Source organism: Polyodon spathula, chromosome 1, assembly GCF_017654505.1.
Source record: "Polyodon spathula isolate WHYD16114869_AA chromosome 1, ASM1765450v1, whole genome shotgun sequence".
Taxonomy (NCBI): Eukaryota; Metazoa; Chordata; class Actinopteri; order Acipenseriformes; family Polyodontidae; genus Polyodon; species Polyodon spathula.
Window position 1 is genome coordinate 55,011,056 of NC_054534.1, and position 22,518 is coordinate 55,033,573.

The window sequence follows — 22,518 nt, forward strand, 5'->3', positions numbered from 1 at the left end:
CTTCGGTTGTGCAAACCCACAGTTTCATCATCTGAGTGGCTGGTCTCAGACGATCCCGCAGGTGAAAGGGAGAGGGTGGAGTCGAAGATGACGCCAAGGTCATGAGCAGAGGAGGATGGAATGAGAGACAAAGAGGAATGAGATAATGGGACAGGGTGGGGGTGAGGAGCGGGAAGGGAAGAAAATAATTTCAGTTTTTAATGGATTGATGAGGCGGTATCGGTGAGCCATCCAAAATTGGATAGCAACCAAGCAAGCTGATATACAGGCGACAAGGTCAGGGGTAAAGGAGGATAACAAAAAGAAAATCTGGGTGTCGTCAGCAATGAAATGATGGGGGAAGTTAAAAGAGAAATTAAGAGCTTAGCAAGGGTCCCAGGACAGAGCCCTGGGGGACAACAACAATGGAATGAGAATTGAGGAGAGGCCAGCATGGGAGGTGTTGGCCAGATGATTCTGGACAGCAAGAAGGGTGGTCTCAGTGGAATGGGAAGGATGGAAACCAGACTGAAATCTGGGGTAAAGTGAATTGATAGATACGTAGTGTGATAGGCGCGAGTGGACTAAACGCTTAGAGCTTAGAGAAATATGGGAGGAAAGAGATTGGGTGGTAATTAGCAGAGCAGTCAGGGTCAAGAGAGGGTTTTTTTAACAAAGAGATGATGGTAGCTGATTTAAAGATGGAAAGACAGATACCAGTGGAAAGCGAAGAGTTAAAGAGGGAGACTAGGTAAGGTATGATAAGAGGGAGGAGTGGGGGTATGAGGGAGGCAGGGACAGGGTCCAGGGAGAAGACGTAGGGTGAGCCTTGGCAATAATGGAAGAGAGTTCAGGTAAGGACTGGGCAGGAAAGCAGTAAAGACATAATTAACAGCAGGACGAGGTGGGATGGGAAGCTGGGGGTGGGGGCTAGTCTGGGGGAGAGTCAGGAGGTGTAAGCTAATAGTACTAATTTTGGTAGTGAAGTAATCAGAGACATCAGCAGCAGTGAGGGTTGGGAGGGATGGAGATTGGGATTAAGAAGGGGGACAAACTAATTTATTGAGGGTTGAGAAGAGCTGATGGGGATGGGGGGCCAGAGCAGTGATGAGGGTTAGGAAGTATTACTAGTTCTAGTACTAGTTCCAGAGCAGTGAAAATTGCAGAGAAGGGAGCGGTAGGCTTTGAGGTTCAAAGGTGAGGAGGACTTCCAGAGTCATTCTGCCCGACGCAGGGAACATCAGTCATTTTAAGAGAATGGGTAAGCCATGGTTGAAGAGGCCTAGATGAAGGAGGATAAGGGCATGGGGGTGCTATGGAGTCAAGGGAAGAGGATAGTGCAGTAGACAGGGTGGCAGAGACTAAGTCCGGGTGAAGGAAAGAGAAGTCAGAGATGGGGGAAGCAATGGGGAAGAGAGGGAGATCAGGGAACCAGTGTCTAGGGTGCGAAGATTACGGCAGAGGACAGGGAGTGAGGGTAAGAGGGTGAAGGGAGGGAGATGGAGTAGAGTTACGGTGAGGGTGAGGAAAAAATGGCAAGAGGGAGGTTGAGGGGCAGTTATGATGGATGTTGATGCCTTACAACCGGAGAGGAAGATATGGTCCAGGGTATTATCAGATGTGTGAGTAGGTGGGGGGGGGGGAGAGAAGCAGGAGGTTAAACGATTTGGTGAGGAGAAGAGCAGAAGCAATAAGGGAACAATGTAGGTGGAGGTTGAAATTGCCAAGGAGAATGAAAGAGTGGGGAAGAGGGAGGTGGGAAGAAAGAAGGCAGTCAAGATGGTCAAAGAATGAGGAGGGAGGGCAAAGGGGATGATAGATGACAAGCAAGGTAATGCGGGCAGGGAAGACAAAGGAGGTAAGTTTGTACTCAAAGGAGGGGAAGGTGGTAGTTATTGGGGGAGAAGGGGCAGGGGACCAGGAGGAGGGCATAAGTAGACCAGTACCGCCGCCTTTACCAACTGGGCAGGGGGTATGGTAGAAAGAGGTGGCTGAGGAGGTGAGCGCAGCGGGAGTGGCTGTGTTTTGTGGTGTGATCCATGTGTGTGAGTGCAAGGACATCAAGGTGGAGGGAGAGGAAAGCATCTAAGGTGGCTGTGGGAGGTTCAGGGATTGAGGAGGTTAGGTGATGACAAGGGAGGGAAAGTTTTACTGTAAGGCCAAGGTAAATCAGGTTGGTAGGAGTGGAGCGACACAGGTTAATTACTTTGCAGTGTGAAGAGATTGGAAGGAGAGGGATGTGAAATGCAAGGGGGGTCCTGAAAGGCATGGAGGAGTCTAGAGTAGGGACCAGGGAGAAACGGTGATCAGAGTAGCTCAAGATGCGAGGGGCAAGGAGAAGTTGTATGAGGAGTATAATAACATAGGGAAGGGGCATGGTAGGGAAGAGTACAGTGCGGGGGGAGGAAAGGGAGTGGAAGTAGGGTAGGGGCACAGAGCCCGAGAAGCTGGGGAAATGCTATATGCTCTCACCAACACAGGAAAAAAAAAAAAAAAAAAAACAAAATAATAAGGGGGGGGGGGGGGGGGGGATTAAGACAGACTCACTCACACTGAGCCTGGGAATTAGCTATAGGGGCTATACTGCAAGCAGGAGTTGGGGAAGTGGGAGTAAATTTAAGTAGGATGCAGGGGAGGACAGAAAGAAAAATACATTTGTTGTTGTGCAGTCATTCCAGAGCAGTTAGTTTTCAGTCCAGGTGGAGGAGAAACAGTCAGAAACAAAGCTGGGTGGTGGAGGACAAGGCAGGACAAGGCACGGACGAGCACAGACTTCATGTTGCTCGCAAAGGAGTATATTTTTTTACATAAGTTATTTTTAGAATGGTGGTGGATGCAATCAAAGAAAGAAAATAAAATGGTGTTACATATTAGGCAGTTAAAACTAAAGCTGGCGGGTCCATGTTTTTTCAGTGCACCAATAACACTGTATAGGTTGAAAAACTGAATGACAAACACTATTACTTAAAAGAAAAATACTTTTAAATGGCATACTAAATGTTAAAAAGTATTGTCCCTTTAAATAGATTTAACTAGAGGCACAGTCTGTGCATGAAACCCACAGTAAGCAACACAAATGATTTTATTTCTAGTTTGCTTGAACAATCAAAATCAAGATCAAATGGGCAGATACTGACATCCACTAGAAAAGGTTGAGGGAATATTTCATCCATAAATAAAATCTTGTTAATCCAAAATCAGCAAAGGGCTCTCTCTCTCTTTGCACAGTCCCTTGAAGTAACTTAAAAAAAATGATGGTGATTAAGTAGATACAAGAAAATGCTTTTCTTCCTTCAATAAACCTTGTTAAGTTTATTGAAGTATGCAGGGAGTCTGGTCCCAGGTACAGGACAAACAGAATACTCATCAATACAATGTTTGCATGACATTAAATACCCTTCTGTATAGATGGTCCACCTCCCCTTTCTCTGACACTTAACCAATTGCAAAGGTAATTTAATTTATTGTGTGAGTGTGTGTGTGTGTGTGTGTCTGTGTGTGTGTGTGTAGTCTATTGTGACCACCTCTGAACCACCTCTGCATTCTTCACACTCCTGGAGACAAAAGGTCCATACATCTGCCTTTTGTTATCTTCTTGGGACCCCCTTTGATCCCAGTGGCATTATCTCTTTCGATCTCTCTGAAGTCTTTAGAGCCTGTGCTAATTGTAGTCCACAGCACTGTTATCTCGTTAGCTTGCAGTCATTGTTGGGCAAGAGCTTGTAGACGCAACGTCTCTATCAATGGTTAGCAGTACATGCAACTTGAACCAAACAGTCTGCTAATATTAGTCTCTTTTCAGAAAAGAACACCAGTATAGCTCTGCCAGTCCACATGCGTAGCAAACTGCTAATCAATTCTCGATCCATGTTTTCCAACATCCCTCAAGACATAATCTCTGGGCTGTGTCAAATAGTTTGCAAATGCCAATACACCCAGGTAAAACAATCATTACAAATCAAAATGAATACATTCAGATGTTATCGTGCATAACACTGGACTCATTCAAACCTTTCTTAGGGTCTATAACAATAAAAATATAAAACCTAAAATGCTACAAAACATTAAACATTATTTTTACCTTGTCCCTTTTTTGTTCAACACTACAGCAAGAGGTGTTTGGGCAGTACTTGAAATGGAAGTGCTGTATTGCATAGTAAACCCTAGTAGATGTAAGCTCTATCACATACAAATGTAGAAATGTTTTGTTGATGAGAGTTCCCTTAAAGAGCTGCCGCTGGGAGCGCAGGATGAGTCACACAGCTTGGATGGTGCCAGTTCGCGGCCAGTCTGCAAAGAGGAAGAATTTTGCTGGGGACCCTGAAGGGGGTGTCACATTTGCTGTGACGGTCCCGGGGTGGGGGATGGGAAACCGGCAGGGATTGCTTCTCCTCACCGTGCAACAACAAACCATACTGGCCAGACACAGAGCACAATCAGTGGATAAGAGGCAGGGCTGGTCTGTTCTCCGAGATCGGAAGCTCGCCTACCTCTGCTCTGGACTGCTCAGCGTAAAACTGATTCTGGCTTTAGGCTTATGAGATCGGGGGACGCTCACATGCCCTCAGAACGTCTGTGCTGTGTGGGGACTCACTGCGGTGAGGAGAAAAAACATAATTGGACATTCCAAATTGGGGGAAAATAAATAAAAAATAATAATTGGTCACTCTAAATTAAAAAAAGTTTTGTTGATGACAACATGAAGAATGTGAACTCAAAGTATATATTAAATGAATATTCAAATACAATTTATTTTTTAGACTAGGTACATCATCTTCAAACTAAAAAACACTAAAATAAATAACATGCAAAAAGGGAGACAATGCAATATATTCTGAAAAGTGCAAAGACAAAGGCAACTATTACATTTGTGGTATTGAGCAGTTAAATTGTTGTGTAGTAGTTTCTTATTTTAACTTTTACATTTACTTCAATTTTTTTTATTTTATTTTTTTTTTTATTTTATTAACCAGCTCACTGTATAAATGTATAATACACCTGACTTTACACTAGTTTAACATTTATAAATGCAATTACTTGTTTCTCTATTCCAGCATGAAGAACCTAACAAATTAACTTAATTAATAATAAATCACTGATTGGTTTACATCTGTTAATAACATTATTGGCTACTCTTGTTCATTTTGGAAAGAAAAATATTTCATTTGTGCTGGCTTGGCTGTTAATGGTTATGCTGTATTATGAAAAATTAAAAGAAAATTGGATATATTTCATATCTTGCCGGTAGAAATGCTAATACATGCAGTCATGTTTTATAAAAACAATATGAGTGTATGTTAAGTGCCTTTTTATTTATTATTTATTTTCAAAACATACTGCTGTAGATGCAGCTTTGTCACCTCTAAAGAACCCAGTTGTCAACTTGGAATAAAACAGATGAAAGGACACAGTGTTATAAAAACGTCATTGTTCTTCAAAGCAATGGCTCACCATCCATTTTAATGCTGTCTCTTAGTCTTTTTTTTCAATCTATGGCATCTTCTGTGTATTGAATGACAAGTGGCAGTCTGTGATTAAACCAGGCCCACTGTTCACAGCATGGGGATCGATCTCACTAGAAACATGAGAAACTAATCACAAACACAAACCCTGTACAGGATCGATCCACTAAGGGAGTAGACATTAATGCGTAGTCTGCCTAACAAATGCAGCTGGAACTGTGTTCACCAAGAGCCAAATTTAGATGACCTGTTAATTGATGTAGTTGAAAAAAAGGCGGTAATAAGCCAATGAAACCAAAGCCATTTAAGAAAAATGATGAGCAAGTGACCTTTGCTATAAAGAAAAACAGCTTTATCGAATTAAAACAGCTTCGCTTTTAGCATGCACTCAACGATTCTGTAAAATGCATTATCATTTTCGACTATTACTTTCTTAAATGGTGATTTTTAAAATGAAACTGCATTTGAGTGAAATTTTTGTTAATACAGGGTTAATAAGCATTTGCAAGAACTGAAAAATTCACTTTTTATGCCAATCACTTTTAAAACTAAATTAAACGCAGTCTGTGAATAAAACTTCTTCCTGTGTCAAAATAGTGTAACGATTCAATAAACTAGGGCAGGGTTGGCCAAACTTCCTGACTCTACGAGCCGCATTCCAAAATCAACATATGCTCAAGCGCCGCAAGACACATACTGTAAAATGTTTGCGAGCGCAAGACAGTTGAAATACTAGCATTGTTGTGCAGTACAGTAGTTGTTAGGCTATCCCTTGATGGCAGCAAAACACACAAGATCATGGGATAGAACATTGCCTTCACAGTTTCTGTGTAATTTGTATTGTACTGTAGAGCTACAGTGTATTAAAGTTTAAATGTAACACACTGGTGTTTTTCCATTATTTCAGTTTATACTGTATGTATTACATGCTTTAAATAAAACATATTCAGTTATTATGAAGCAAAATACAATAACTCGCCTGATTTCACCAAAAACACCACATAAAAACACACATTTTTGTAAGGATTCTTTTTGACAACCCTTGACGATCTGAATGCTGTTTTTTTTTTTTTTTTTAAAAAGACAAGTTTTTTTGTTTTGTTTTGAGGGACTGCTCTGTGTATTTAATACTGTTGAGCTTTGTGGATGTCAAATGCACTGTATCTGTTTTGAAAGGGATTACAGTATCTGTTCATGACGAGACACAGGATATGTAAAAAATTAATTTTAGACCTTCAATATAACATTTAAAGATGCATTCTCTAGTTTAGCGCCCACACTTCAATTTTATAAAAAGATTCAATCTGAATAAGGACGTTTTCCACAAGCTATATTCCATGCTTGCCATACAAAACACACTTCAGTCGTTAAATCAGCTTTTTTGCTGAACGCCAAAAGCAGCATCTGCATTAAGCCTGATCCAGGAGGACAGTCAAATGGAAATGTGTTTTCATGATGTTTGAGTTTGCTTGCCTTGTGAGACACAGTTTATCACTGTTTTCAGTGAAAGCGAACTCTTTTTCCCAGTCTGGTTTAAAACCTCATAGTTTTGTTTATTACTCATGGATGGTGTGCTCAATGCCATTGTCTTCACGAAATGAACGAGCACTTAATTCAAAATGATGAAATTTACTTTCAACTGAACATCCAGCCTCCAAATACGAATGCGCCAGCGAGCGGTGTCGAAAGTCAACGAGTGACGAATCCTTGCAGTGAACATGCAGGCTCAAAGAAACAGGCAAGAGAACGGGAGAGAAGAAACATTAATTTACACGAATGAATACAGAGAACACAAATAATAAAAGTTGTGTTTATTTTTACTTTCTTTTTTCGTTTTTGTTTTTTATTCTTTCTTCAGTTCATTCGAGCCGCAAAGTGTGCGTCACCCAGCATTTCATCGGGAGCCGTACTGCAGAAGAGCCGTATGCAGCTCGCGAGCCGCGGTTTGGCCACCTCTGAACTAGGGCTTTGAATTGGGGATGTAAAATGAATTCAACAAACAATGCATTCTATGTGTGCTTATGAGAATCAAGAATCCACTGTATCACAACAAGGTGCTTGACAGTTAAAATGATACCGTCTGTGTGTGTTATGTGTACATCTCTAATGTTGTTTCTGCATTGTTTCCCAGGCTTGTTAACTAATGTTCTTTTTTTAAGCCACAGAGGATGCTGGTTTTAGAAATTACTGCTAAAGATGTACAACTGTTAATCTTTTGTTATTGAGATTTTCCATTTACCAATTCACACTGGCAGAAGGGGCACACATTAAATCAAGTATAGCAATACCTGCTTTTTGCAATAATTCCATTTACAGCATTTTATATAAAGTACAAATCAATATGCATAATAGTTTTTTTTTTTTTTTTTTTTTCAATCTTATATCCTTTATAGCTGGGGCAAAAACATACTTCAGCAATCCCTCTAAGCCAAACCCTAAAAGATGGCTGCGAGGAGAGGACAAGAGAACCGATGTCAGATGTTCGTATTCGCTACAAATGACAAAAATACCTTGTACTTATTTACCATCTCACCAGAATTTGCACAACAGTTTTATATATATATATATATATATATATATATATATATATATATATATATATATATATATATATATATAAAACACAGGATCAACACAGCAGCTCTTGAGCCTCTATTTAAATGTTTTAGGCAGCAAAAACTAAACAAACCAGATTATGCACGAGCACACATAGTGATCTCTAATCTATGGAAAGCCGTCTAGGACAAAAACGCATTGTGCTGCTTTAGAGAGAATCTCATGGGACAGAAAAAAGGCTGTTTATTTTTAAGAAACGGCAATGGCAAGACATGGAAAAAAAGCATAAATAAACTACGGTGTCAATGTTATACTTCAACTTCTATTTGGCATCCTTTGTTGTGTAGTTAATTCACTGGAGTAAAGTAAGTCCTACGCAACTTACGTCTGGGATATTTTTCTATTTTAATGTGTTACATATTGTAAGGTATTGCTGTAAAATAAAGGCGCACACACACAGGGGCCACGGCCACGCCCCCCTGCTCCGGGCGCTATGCTGTCTCTGCCTGCGTTCAAAGCAACATAAAGGCTTTTCTTACTTTTTGAAAAACTAACGAATATCCGAACGAATTCTTATGTCTATAGGTAATAACTTGCTGTATGACAGGACTTCCAACTAGCCAATGATTAATTCTGTGGGATCTTTGCTGTAATACTGTAAACAGCTGTTGTTATTTCAAAAGGGTTCTCTTGATAAATGAGAATCTAAACATCCTGCTCTGGACATGAACCTGCATCTGGAATTTAAACAGACTTGTCAAAACTGAATTAATTCTGCAGCATGATTTTATGCTGTTGCACGTTAGATTCTTAAGCCATGTTTAACACAAGTTTATACAAAAACTGCACCTGCAGTGCACTATATCTTAAAACAGTTCCTAAAAAAAGCTGGATTCTGATGTCTCAGACAACTATTTTTTTGTACAGCAGGTTAATAAGAGACAGATATATACCATAAGAAATGTGTTTTTTTTTTTCCCTCTTAATATGAAAGCACTGCAGTAATTCGTTTAAAAAATTTTGGTTTCAAACTGCTATCAGATGGTGGTACCAGTCCAGGTCAGAAGACTTCAATAGGTCCAGGGGTCCCCAACTTGAATGAATTTAAAAAATTTACGTATACTATGAAATCCTATAATAATATAGTCAGGACTAAGTTAACAAATAGTTGAGGGGAATTACTCCCCTTATATATATATATATATATATATATATATATATATATATATATATATATATATATATATATATATATATATATATATATATGTAACAAATTAATGCACTTACCCGTCACATGCACTTTCCGACTCCCCGTGACCAGTTTTCTGACCCATCTCTTCAATGTTACAATTTATTTGATTATCCTTCACAGCCCTTTTTTTTGCTCGCATGCCAAATCAGTCTGCTTTTATTGTGCTGTCACACAGCGCTTCCTCCAATTTCATCTAACGAATATGCAGCAAAAACAAAGCGAACGAGACAAGCTACAGAAATGTAAAATTACACACATTGTTAGCTACTGTGATCTTTAGTTGCTTAGGTGCATTTTCATTTGCAAGTGAACTGTGACATTAGGGCCTTATTGAGCATTGTATTCTACAATTTTGAATACTGACTTTGGATACTGTTTTAATTCTGGAAACTGTATTCTGTAAACTTTTGTATTCTTTTGCTAAATTGCACTACCTTTTACGTTTTTACGCAGTTCTATGCATGGGTAAAATTTTGAACTCATTTTGCTGTTGGGTCGGTAATGGGGAATTTTACATACTGCTACAATACATACCGGATTTCAAAGAATGTACTGTGTTACAGTCCACATGTTGTCTCTTTTGGCAAGTGATATTTTCAGAATCATATCATTCAGAATTAAAATACTTCTGTTAAAAATATAGTAGAGTACCAACAAAACCAACTATAGTACATCTAAACATAAGCCTACTTATTTTAAAACACAGTCCTTTCAGCTATGTATTTTTGACACTGTAACTTTTTTGTGTTCTCTGAAAAACAGAAAAGGGTTGGAATTGGCCAAAATCAAATAATCAGATATGCATCACACGTGTTTAACCATCACTGAAGTCAAAGTTTTATTGTGTCAGATATGTTAGTGCTGACTGTATTACTCAACCTTTATAATGTTGATTGGCAGGTCAGATGCCCCTGCATATAAATAAGTTATGCTGTAGGATTTAAGTTGGGCAGAGATAGGGTTAAAATCCCATCCCTCCAGAAATGTGTGGAATGTGGCCATTACCAAATTGGTCAATTGATTACCAACTTGAGAATGGCCACCTTCCACACTTATTTCTGCAGGGATGGGATTTAACCCCATTCCTGCCACACATAACTCCTACAAGAGAATGTATTTATTTGCAGGGGTATCCCCCCTGCCACACGTACTCTATACATGATAAAATGTGTGGCTAAAATACAGTATGGTGTGTATTTTAAAATGGTAAAATAAAAAATTGTGCCCTATGAGGTATGCTATTGTAAAGTATGTTATTTGAGTTGGATAGTACCTGCTGTAAACTCTAATGTAAATTATTTAATAAATGAAGGAAATTAAATACAAAATTAATAACATGTTTCCCTATGTGAGTACAGTCGACACCACTTTATTGGGATGCCTCAGGAAAAGGAAAAATGTGCCGAGTAAGCAGCTGTCCCAATTAAACAAGAGGCAGTTGAGACAACCTTTTTTGTTCCTTAATGAAAGGGAAAAGAATGAAATCACATCACATTGTGATTAAATGTTAAATACATAAATTAAAATACAAGTCAATGTTTTTTTTTTTTTTTTTATTATTATTATTCCTAAACAAAATGAATCTATGTGTCTTATTTCTACATGAAATGAAAAAAAATGAAACCACATCTTATCACAAGGTGAGGCACCTGCGATGTTCACACGGCAACTTTCTTTGCAACAGCAGCCTCAGAAACCACAGGAGACTCCTCATCCTTCAAGAGTTCAATGTGGTTTACACAATTTGCGCAAGTATCACCGTAATCATGTACTCACTGCACTATGCTACATGAACCTGTCTTGCTCTGAAAAGCGATCCCCATTCATCATTTGAAAATACTGTATCCCACTTAAACCATGTGGCGTCCCAATTAAACAACATAAACAGCATTGAGAAGAACCGTCTCCCAGAGTTGTATCCCATTTAAGGAGGAATCTCAATAATCAGTATCACAATTAGGCTGCGCTGACTGTACAGAAGTGATGGAAATTGACAGCCAAGAAAATGCACCAAAAGCATGACAGTTTCATCCTCTGTATAAGCAAATACTGTAGCAAGCAAGACAAATTACATCTTCACCCTGCACCATCAAGCAGCCTCTAGGCTGTGCCTATAGAAACCAAGCTGTGCATATCTAGGTGTGAAACATATTGCCAGAGGTAACCGAAAGACCTGGGTGATTTTTCAAGAGCCTTCAGGGTACTAATATAATACATTTCAGATAATGAGTGTTAAGGAACAGCCATCCCTGTGGGGCACAGAAGAAATTTAATATCGAGTATGTAATTATATTTACCCGAAAATACGTACCACACATATATTATATATATATATATATATATATATATATATATATATATATATATATATATATATATTGTTCCCCGTCATTTGTGTTGACATTTTTTAATAAGGGCAGAAAACACAACAAAAAAAATTATTATTTGCTTTTTGTGTATTATTTTTGGTGGTCTCTGATATAGAAGCAATTTCCTTGAACTTAATATTGTTATATACAATCTTCCAGAGCTCATATTAAATTATTATTATTATTATTATTATTATTATTATTATTATTATTATTATTATTATTATTATTAATGATGTGGGGAAACAAATCATGCTATGTAATCTTACAGAATCTGACTAGCTCTCTCCTGTTTAATTTTTCTAAGGAAAATAATCTCAAACTCCCAATGCAGAGGTGTAGCCTCCACCCCTACAGCCACATTTACAGTATATTAGTATATTTCCATGTGAAGTGCCAGTATGAATCTGGGATGCAACATATTCATTTCAATTTCAGATTGAGACTTGTTAGAGTTGGAGTAACATTTAAATGCTTTTGTGCAAATGTAACTTTGGCTCTGTTAATTGCTGCCTGTGAACGGCTAAGCTCTACACTGTGAAGTAGTACTGATTAAAAGAGTTTCAGTAAATTCTCTGGGTAATTAGAACACAATGAGGAGCTATCCTGAGGTGTCTCTTAAGGAGAAAATACTGTCCTAGCTCCACTGCTGCTTTTGCCTCTACTTTTTTTTTCTTTTTTAGTAGAAGTCTTTTTTTCTGTTGATGATGAATCACTCTAGGGGATTTCAGACCTTGAAACGTACCCTCAGTATGAAGACTGTCAATGCAGTTTGCGGCTAAAAGTGTGCAGAGACTTACCCCATTCTTTGGATAGGCTATCCATCCCAGATCACCTATTACAGCTCCAGAGTCCAATAAATTCACTGCAAGAATATAGAGGGAAAATAATCAGTCAGCAAGCTTAAGACTGAATTTATTCGCAGACATGCTAAAGGCATCTAAGATCCATTAAAACACCAGCAAGGAAGTCATGTCCATCTTTTTCTGTTGGACTGATCCTTAGTAAAGTCTAAGGCCAGACGCAAATACATTGTCTGTCATGTAAGAATGTTCACATTTCTGAAGGAACAACTCTGTACAACTCTGTAGTTATTTGCTAAGGCTGATTTTCCAGACTGAAAACAATTTTACATTTAGAGAGCTGCATATTAATACATTACATAAATTATACATTGTTTCAATTGGTATTTTTTAATATCACCCTTGATGATATCCTGGAGTTTTTTTGCGTTTCACACTTACTAACCTATAATGGAAAAATCACTGTAACTAGGACGGCAGTGATTCTACATGTTGTGAAGACTAGAAGTCAACGTAATTTAAAATAAATGCAGTTCTTTGTACAAACAACATGTGTTAATCAAGCCATGATTGTGGTATAGATACTATCATTTAACAAGTCTGCTGCTTGCTATTTCTGGGAACGAGAAAAGGTATACAGCAAGAAGAGCTTAAAATGTGCATGCAGAAAAATTATTGTTGTCCCTGAACAATTGTCTGTCATGAAATTTGCAAGACACTTAGCCTTCTGTGCTTTGATGCTGTCTACTTATGTAAAATTTGTCAACATGAAATTTGGCAGCAGCTTTTATTATTTTTGAATGTTTAAAGGGTTTAACAGTTGATTGTCCATCAGTCTGGGATCAGGAATTTAAACCCAAAGTGGCCCAACTCTAAATCATTTGCAAACACTTCAGTGGAAGAGTTCCGTGAAAGGACCCTCAGATCATATGCGCAAGCATGTATACTGTATATGCTTTCAACCTAACCAAATCACACTCAGTTAGAAATAAATTGTCCAAAGAAACCAAGTATTTGGGGAGAAAAAACTCCTTCACAGCTATTTGGTAAATACAGTCAATTACGTTAGAGAAAAGGTGTAAACTTTTTAAATTTCATATTTTACCTTTAATTGTCTCACTAAGCCTTGTTCATAATTATATAGCGCACCCAACTTTGATAAAAACACATCCAGATGCCCTGAGGGTTCAGTTACCTCCTCGTCCTGGTTTAACCCATTATAGTCAGAAAACAAAGCTAGACAAAATACAGCCTGGGACTGTGCGGGCCTGTATTGTTCATCCTCTTACACTCAGACCACAGCCTTTACTAATGTCTCATTATTCTTTCACACAACGTGAATAACCCTACATTAAATCAAACGTTATATGAATTTCAGCCAAATATTGCTACTGGTACAATATCACCATATAGTATACTGTGTTTAAATATTAATTTGTAAATTACAATTAAATACTCTACATAATATTATTGTATTCCCAGTATTTGTACATACTGCCTTGGGTTGCCAGCCTATTCACTTTACACATTTTTCAAAAAGAGCAAATACTATGCTAAATGCTGTGAATGAAATGATGACTCACACATTTACAGACACAAATATGTGGAACAGGTTAAGAGCAAAAGGGTTAACAGTCTTTATTCAAGATACATTATCGGCAAGCAGACTGGTAGTTCAAGTACTCTAAAGTCCTCCGTGTGTCAATTACACTAATTAAAATGTTCAGAATGAGGTATAAGTGTGTACAAGTTGCACAATGTGCACTGATGTACACTGTACTGTTTAATTAAAAAATATCTCATGGAAAATCATAAGTTAGCCTAATGAGGGAAAAGTTCTGAAAACACAAAATCCACTGCCATGCTAAGAGGTATAGATCTTCACTTCCTAATTCATGTTAAATTAACAAGCGACGCTATCCCACCCACAACAAAGGTTTTCATCTGTCCAGAACTTCATCTATTTGCCACGGCTTTCAATCTACTGTAATGACCATTCCACTGACTCCAAACTCCAACCATACAGAAAAAAGTAACTGACATTTCATTCTGCAGGCACTATGGTTCTTGACATGGTTAGTCTGGTCTCCTGGCTCTTTTTTTTTTCAATAAGAACATGTAAAGCAGCATCAAAAAACCTTTAACACCTACCAACAGGTTTAGATATGTTAAAAACAAAACATATTTAACTGTATTTCTCTGCTATGTTTTTAAAGTAATTTGTAAAGGTAGATTTAATTTCCATGCTGTATTATACATATTTCTAAATAACATTTAAAAATATCTAAATATTCATATGAATTTTAATATAATATTGAAAGGTTTTTTTGGTCCCAGGTAGGGGTACATATGGGGGCAAAAAAAATTTTATATAAAATATATTCAATAATACACTCACAACAACAACAATAATAATAATAATAATAATAATAATAATAATAATAATAATAATAATAATAAATTAATAATAATTTTAAAAATTCCAAATGCAAAATATCACCCTCTTTCTCACCATCCCACCCTTAAAATGTAATTCTGAATTTTTTTTTTTTTTTTTTTTTTCTGCAAAAACTGCAATACCCCTCTATAAATGGCTCATTGCAGACAATTAATTTAAAAATGATTAAACAAGGCAGGGATATTTGGCTACGGTTTAAGACTTACATTGTATTTTTCAGTTTAAAAAAATCACAGTTAAAGAACTCTGTATAGAGGTTGTACACAATAGTTGATTTCACTGGGCATTTACGACAGGAAAATGTACATTTTGTTTATTTATTTCAGTCTCCCATGGCACTAATGGGTAGAGACTGTGCCAGCGAAGTGCCAGCAATACTGAAAAAGCTCATTAATTAACTACAACAACAGGCAAAGACTAAGACTTGCAATTCTAAAAATAAATACATACGATTTTGATTATATATATATATATATATATATATATATATATATATATATATATATATATATATATATAAGCTCCTTTTGCTGTTTAACCATCTAGAATATACTGTACAATTATTCAGCCTCTCCCAAAGCCATCAGGAAATAACACTGAGCACTTTAACTGGACAATTATCCATCATCTATAAAGCTGCGGTTATTTTCAAATTGAATGGAAAAACACGTCTGTCATCTGCAGCAATGGGAACAACACAGTTTTACATTTCACTGAGATGTGGCAAAGAAGCAACACCCAACATTAGTTATTATTTTGGTTCCAATCAACTGAGCGCTGCCTTCCATCAACCACTTTGTCGATCGGATCTGAAAGCCTTGGAAATTGCCACTGCAGCAGGTAAGTTGTATTATAGCTGTCTGTCTGTCAGAAACACATGTCAAAGAAATTTCAATTTCATAAACTGTCTATTTCCTCAATATTTATTCTAAGTGTTAGTTCAGACTTTTTGAGAAAACTGCCACTACCACTGAAATAGACAAAGGTTACCTGTCAATTCAAAATATTCACTGGATTTGCCAACCCATGGGCCAGTAAACATACAAACGTATGTGTGCAATACTCTTACATAGCGACATAAAAGTTGAAAGGTTACAAATTGAACATGAACTTTTAAACATGAACGCTTGATCTTTGAACAGCAATTTGTCATAACTTTATTTCAAGTTCTGAAATTTTTGTATTATTATTATTATTATTATTATTATTATTATTATTATTATTATTATTATTATTATTATTTATTATTGAATGGTATCCCAATCATGCTGATGTTATAAGATTAATGTACTTAAAATGTACAATGTAATTTGTTGTATACGGTTTATAACATAGATATGAAAGAAAATATACCACTACATTAAACGTCTGCCTAATTCAGAATACTAAGCATATACAATGCACAGTGTTTATAGTTGTCTCAATTTTTAACATTTTGGATATGAATTAGAATTGAGAAGGCCAGTTCCACTTAAATGTATACATCTAAACAGTAACCCGTTTCTTTTGTATTAGGCTCTTGTATGAAAAGGCGTTACGATTCATGCTGCAAACCTCCCTTATACTACAAGTGTTCTACATAGTTGTATTTATATTATACTCGTGGTGTATTCGTTCCCTCTAAATGTAAAGTGATAATATTTCTATACTATGTTGGTGAATGTTCTGAAGCAAAGGCTTGCAAATAGGACATGTGGGGTTGCTCAAACTGAAAGCTTCTGCCGCTTTTTTACCAGCTAAACACTGGGCTGCGCAACCGACTCTGCAAACATGAAGGTATCGATTGCACTGTGTAACTCCCCGCCAGACTAGCATGATGGAAGTTATTGGTCTAGAAATCCCTCTGCTAAAAGTACTTGGCAATTGCACCTGGTTATAAATAAACACCCAGCGAGCGAAGTAGATGACGCTGTGTGAACGGAGAAATAATTTTCTGACCGCTGCTCTGTAAACTCGGGTTGGAAAGTTTTCAAAGTAATAAAAAGTTCACTTTCCGCTTGACCATACAAGGTTGGTACACTGTAAAATCGATAACGCCATACAATTTAAACAGTGGCCTGGCAGCCTCACTGGTAGGTTCGTTCATCTTTTGGTGTATCACCTGAGCAGAATTAAGGTATAATACCACAGGCACATTGTGCAGTTTATAAATGTGGGTGAAAATAACACAATCTGAAAGGTGCATTAATACTGAAAACTTCAACCGAACTTTATCATGCTAAAATAATGACTGGGCTGTCACTTTGGTGTATACATGTGCATTATATTATTATTATTATTATTATTATTATTTACATAATAGTGCAAATATAATAATATAATAAAATTAAGCACAGCGTGTGCGGAACCTGAGTCCTTGGACTTAAAAAAAACTACTTACTAAGGGCCGACTCAATAATTTGACTGTTATCGAATAGCTCATTGGCTACCGATCAGCTTCCCGACTTAAATAATTTATCAGTATGCATTATAAAAGGCTCTACATTATATGTGTTTTATATTTCAAAATACATCTAACATTGTAAGTTTACCATGAGACTCTTGAGCCAATTTTTAAACTACTGTAACAAAACGTGTTTATCACTATACGATTTATGTTATACATGTATACATAATGTACAAATGTACTAATTTGTATATATAACTATATATATATATATATATATATATATATATATATATATATTATATATATATATATAATATATATATATATATATATAATATATATACTTTATACACAAAGTAAACGTTTACTATATTTTGGAAGACTGGTGTATTGCTTGTGTTCTACCTATCGGGTTTAAATGAAGCAGCAGTTAGTTGTATACAATGAACATAACCCTTATATACAATCTTAAATATGTAATAAAAGTTCATGTTTATTGTTACGCGCTGCATGGCACAGCCGACATACAACTGATAGTATCTTAAATAAAACGCACATCTTGCAGCCGTGTATAATTGTCAAAAGTATCATTCTTCACGGCAGAGATCTTGCTAGTTTGTTTTTTGTTTTGTTTTGTTTGTTTTAAACTCGAGTAATATATGTTTTGCAGCCTCTTACCTTTATTACTGGAGCTAGCAAGTGTCTTGACTGCGGCAGAGATGAAGTAGCAAGTCCGAACTAGAGTAGAGAGGGAGCACAGTCTGATACAACTCCACCGAGAAAGCATCTTCAAGCCAACGCAAATATAGAAAAATTAAGGGGCAGAAATTCATATATATTTTTTCAACTCAGTTGTGAAAAGGTTCTGACAAAAAAAATAAAAAAAAACAAAGTTGAAGGCATGAGTGTCAGTGTTCGGATTCGTTGTTAAGGGATGCACATTGAAACACACTGTAAGTGAGCGAGTGCAGCGTTACTGTGAGACGAAGTGGAATAGTGATGAAAAATAGAGCAGCCACCAAGCCAAGCGAGGAAGCGATCGAGTGGAGGCGGAGCCTGTCGACCTGTGCAAGAATTTGCGTACCCAGTGCTTTGTAAAGAGGTGCCGGGGCGCAAGCAATGACAATAGTACTGTCCTTAAGAACCGCACATTCAAAATCATAACACGTTTATTTGAAAGTGTATTGTAAGTACTAGTGTTAGATGTTTACATTCACTTCTTCAACATCATATACAAAGTAGTAGTACGTGCAGAAAAATTAATTAAAGGCAACCGCAGGACAAATAATGAAAAAAAAAAAAAAACTGAATACATGTTTTATTATGGTTTTACATGTTTTGTTATGGTTTTGCATTTAAATGGTTAAAAAAACAAACAAATTAAAAGGCATTCAGAGGACTCCAGAAGTTGCTGGTAGATTACACAAACAATTAATTAAACTTAGGCTAATGGTTGTTATCTGTATGTTTATATTCTCTATTAATTAAATTATATTCAATGAAAAAGGCAAGATCCACATCGTTATTATTTTTATTTTTTTGGTTTAATATTATATAGCAGGCTATTGTTTCTATTGAAGTAGGCTACAATATATATATATATATATATATATATATATATATATATATATATATATATATATATATATACATTTAAATTAAAAGTTGTCGTTGTTCTTTGTTGAAATTAATGTTCATCTTTCATGTTGTTGTATACTCGTTTAATCGAAGTGGTGTAAGAAGTTGGCTGTATCGTTCATGACATTTTTCAAATCAAGTAAGCTTATTTGTGTATAAAAAACAACAACAGAGTTGCAGCCAGTGTCAGCTTACTTAAAGGCACTCAAGCTGAAACCGTAAAGTCATTTAAAGTAGCCTATACAAACGTGGCAGCGGACTCTCTCTTTAGCGCACGCAAGAACAAGCAGACTTGATACTTGATAACATTTAAAAAAATAAAGCTTTTTTTTTTTTTTTTTTTTTTTTTTTAAATAGACACACACACACACACACACACACACACACACACACACACACACACACACACACACACAAAAACGAAAATGGGAATTGTGTTTGTGGTAGGCTCATGTTAAGGTGGCAGCATTAAATACTGTATGTTACAGTTTGTACCATCATTAACAATTTACAGTAGGGGTGAGCAATATAAACAAATGAAGAATAAGATTATTTCTACAGCATAAGGTTCTAAAGAATAAGATACCTATTCTGTTTGCTCTAACACCTGAAGTAGTTTATGATGCATCTGGGTTGTTTCAGTTCTATTGTGGTTTGGGTAAAGCAAGAATAAATTGCTTGGCTATATTTTTATGAAACACAAAATAAATATAGGCTATATTTTTGTAACACAGGTTAAGTTGGTCCACTGTAACCAAATTATTTTGTTTTCTGAAATTTGTAAAATGTCACTTGTGCCACTGGGTTGAGTTCAGTTCATATAACAGACAATTATATTTCTGTCATGTGACTTGTTTATTACTATCAGGTAAAATATGGGGAGACCTGTTTTCCAAGTACTGGACTCATGTCTTTAAGGAAAAAAACAATATTAACTTAGTTTAGACACATGCATACTTATACTAACTTACATACACACATACTTATATATTTACATGCATATATATATATATATATATATATATATATATATATATATATATATATATATATATATATATATATATATATACGTGTGTGTGTGTGTGTGTGTGTGTGTGTGTGTGTGTGTGTGTGTGAGATCTTATAATATATTTTACATATACCTTAGTATATTTGCTGTTGGGGTCAGTACAGTAATTCTCAATTTTTAATGTTGGTGATCAAATTTGGGGGATAAAGGTCATGGATACAGTCAGGCAGTGGCCTTGCCTCACAGCTCTGCATGAACACCTCAGTCCTGACCTGAAAAAAAACCTGCGCCTCTCTCAAGCAGTCATTGTGCTGAATTGTGTGCTAGTATTATGAGTAGGACCAAATCTATATTCCAGACCAGCCCTATGTTAGAAGTGATTCTGAATAATGTCTGTGCAAAATAAGTTGCTGTACACATTCATTGTGGTTCAGCAAACAGTTAGTGTTCACATGCTCTACCTGCAAAGAAAATAAAACACACTTCTAAAATTTAAAAACACATTTAACTGTATAGTCAACCTCAACATATTGTAATAGCGCTTTACTGTACGCACCAGGTAATAAAACAAAATAAACATATTTTATAAAAAATAAAATAGGTAATCTCAATTATGTATGACTCATTTATGACAACTAGATGCAGCCAAGATGTCAGATATATGTTGTTCATATAATACTAAAATCCATAAGAGGCCACAGCAGGAGTGTGATTGCGCTTATTTTTTTTTCTCGCACAGAATTCATGCTGTTTCCTGTTTATATAAGACAGCAGGCAACAGTAACACAAAGATACTGTTAAGCTGTTTCCATCTTTATTCACCTTTCTTCAAGCACTTTTACTTAAACGTGTACTTTACCATTGAAGTGTGCCGTGTATCAGACTTATTAAGAAAAAACATTAAAGACTTGAAAATGCCTTTTTGATGTGTTCAGAAATAATATATATATATCTAATATATATATATATATATATATATATATATATATATATACATATACCTAGGGTACAGCTTTAACATGTTGACGAGCCACATCCTGAGCACAGCCTGAAATAAATCTCCTCAGGTTTCCAAAAAGGCAGATGCTCTGTGACCTTAAATAGGGCACTTTTCACAAAAGCAAGGTTGTTGTTAAAACATTCTGGCCCATCCAACACTAAAGTATGTTTAATGTATAATATTATAGGTGCCTAATTTGAGCCTAGATAAAAATTAGTGGCTTATGGGGAACTGGGAAAAACTGATCAGCAAGGCCATTAAAATTGGTAATATTTACTGTAGAATTTCATATTCTGTTATATTCAGTCAGGGTGCTAAACAGTATATAAAGATAGCAAGGCAATAGGGGCACAGTACACAGCTACAGAAACATTTGTTAGGACACATTTACAAGCATTGATTTATTTAACCTCTACTAATTTGAACAAAACTTATGACAGTAGTATTCTACTGAGGCATAGGCCATTCTCTCAGATAAGATGGTTACAACCATTATCAACCAGAGCTATAATTACAAAAACATAACAAAACTGTAAACATGCAGTGTTCTGTATGCTTTACTGTGTGACTTCGCAAGTTACTTACAAGTAAACATTAAACAAAGTGATAGTAAAAGGGGTGAAAATCTGTTGCAGAGAAAAGCCTTAGTAGAACCATATGTCTAGACTATTGCAGGCTAGGGTGGTTTATAGTCTTACTTGCATTTTCTAATGGTATTCTTTTCCTCTGTATACAACTTGGAGTTTAAAACATGCTTACTCCATTATCAATCTACTTAGCTTCCAGTAATACTATGGCAGGGTGAAAGCCCTGCCAGTGCACAGGTGTGGGTGTGTGTGGGGAATGTTGAGTTGGCTGGGAGGGGGTTAAATTCCTTCCTGCAGAAACACATGGCAACATGTCTGGAGCGATAAATTGAATAATTAGGCTCCAGTCACAGGGTATATAAAGGGTGTTAATGGTGTTGGGTAGATAGCTGGTGTTGTTGAAGGTGAGAAGGTGAATTGTGGATAATTGTGTGTCGGTGTATCATGTGTGTTTAGGGGAATTAGTAAAGCTGTTTATTTTATTGTACAGTTTATTTTGCCCACCTTGTCTGTTTATTTTGTTGGTGTGCATGTTCAGAGTAACACAGTTGAGTGAATGTAACAGTGTTGTCTTCTTAAATAAAAATGTACCAGTGTTTGCTAATTGTTTTATTACATAGAACATTGTTACAATTTTTTTTATTGAATTTGAAATAGGTAACACCTCCTGGGACCTCAGATCAGGACCTTCAAATTAAATGGGCTACACCCCACTTTGTGCATAAAAATGAATAATTTTCCATGTCATTTTAGTGGATCATTATGAACAGCAGGTATTTAAACAAGTGGTGTATATTCTTAAAACCAGCATACACAGGAACATCTTGTAACAGGGACTGGAATTGCTCAACACAAGAATGACGTTTTTGGAACATTGATAAACTTAAATTAGTGAAACACAAATACAGATGCGAGAGTCTGAGCTATGTATTAAAACACCCAAAGTAATTTTGAATAATCAATATATCGTGATTAATGTGGTATAATAATTGTGTAAAAAGTGCTTAGCA

General features: G+C 36.3%; 1 protein-coding gene across 4 annotated transcripts in view; it reads right to left on the minus strand.

Annotated features, from left to right (window-relative positions):
* Window positions 1-18,254, minus strand: part of LOC121319734 (ephrin type-A receptor 5-like) — a 189,083-nt gene extending 170,829 nt beyond the window's left edge. For all 4 annotated transcript variants that reach the window (XM_041257486.1, XM_041257478.1, XM_041257507.1 and 1 more), the window contains exons 1-2: window positions 17,950-18,254; window positions 12,422-12,486 (exon numbers count right to left, since the gene is read on the minus strand). In XM_041257486.1, the coding sequence (XP_041113420.1) occupies window positions 12,422-12,486; window positions 17,950-18,058 (174 nt within the window). In that variant the 5' untranslated portion in view covers window positions 18,059-18,254. The remainder of the gene's footprint in view (window positions 1-12,421; window positions 12,487-17,949) is intronic.
* Window positions 18,255-22,518: the final 4,264 nt, after the last annotated feature.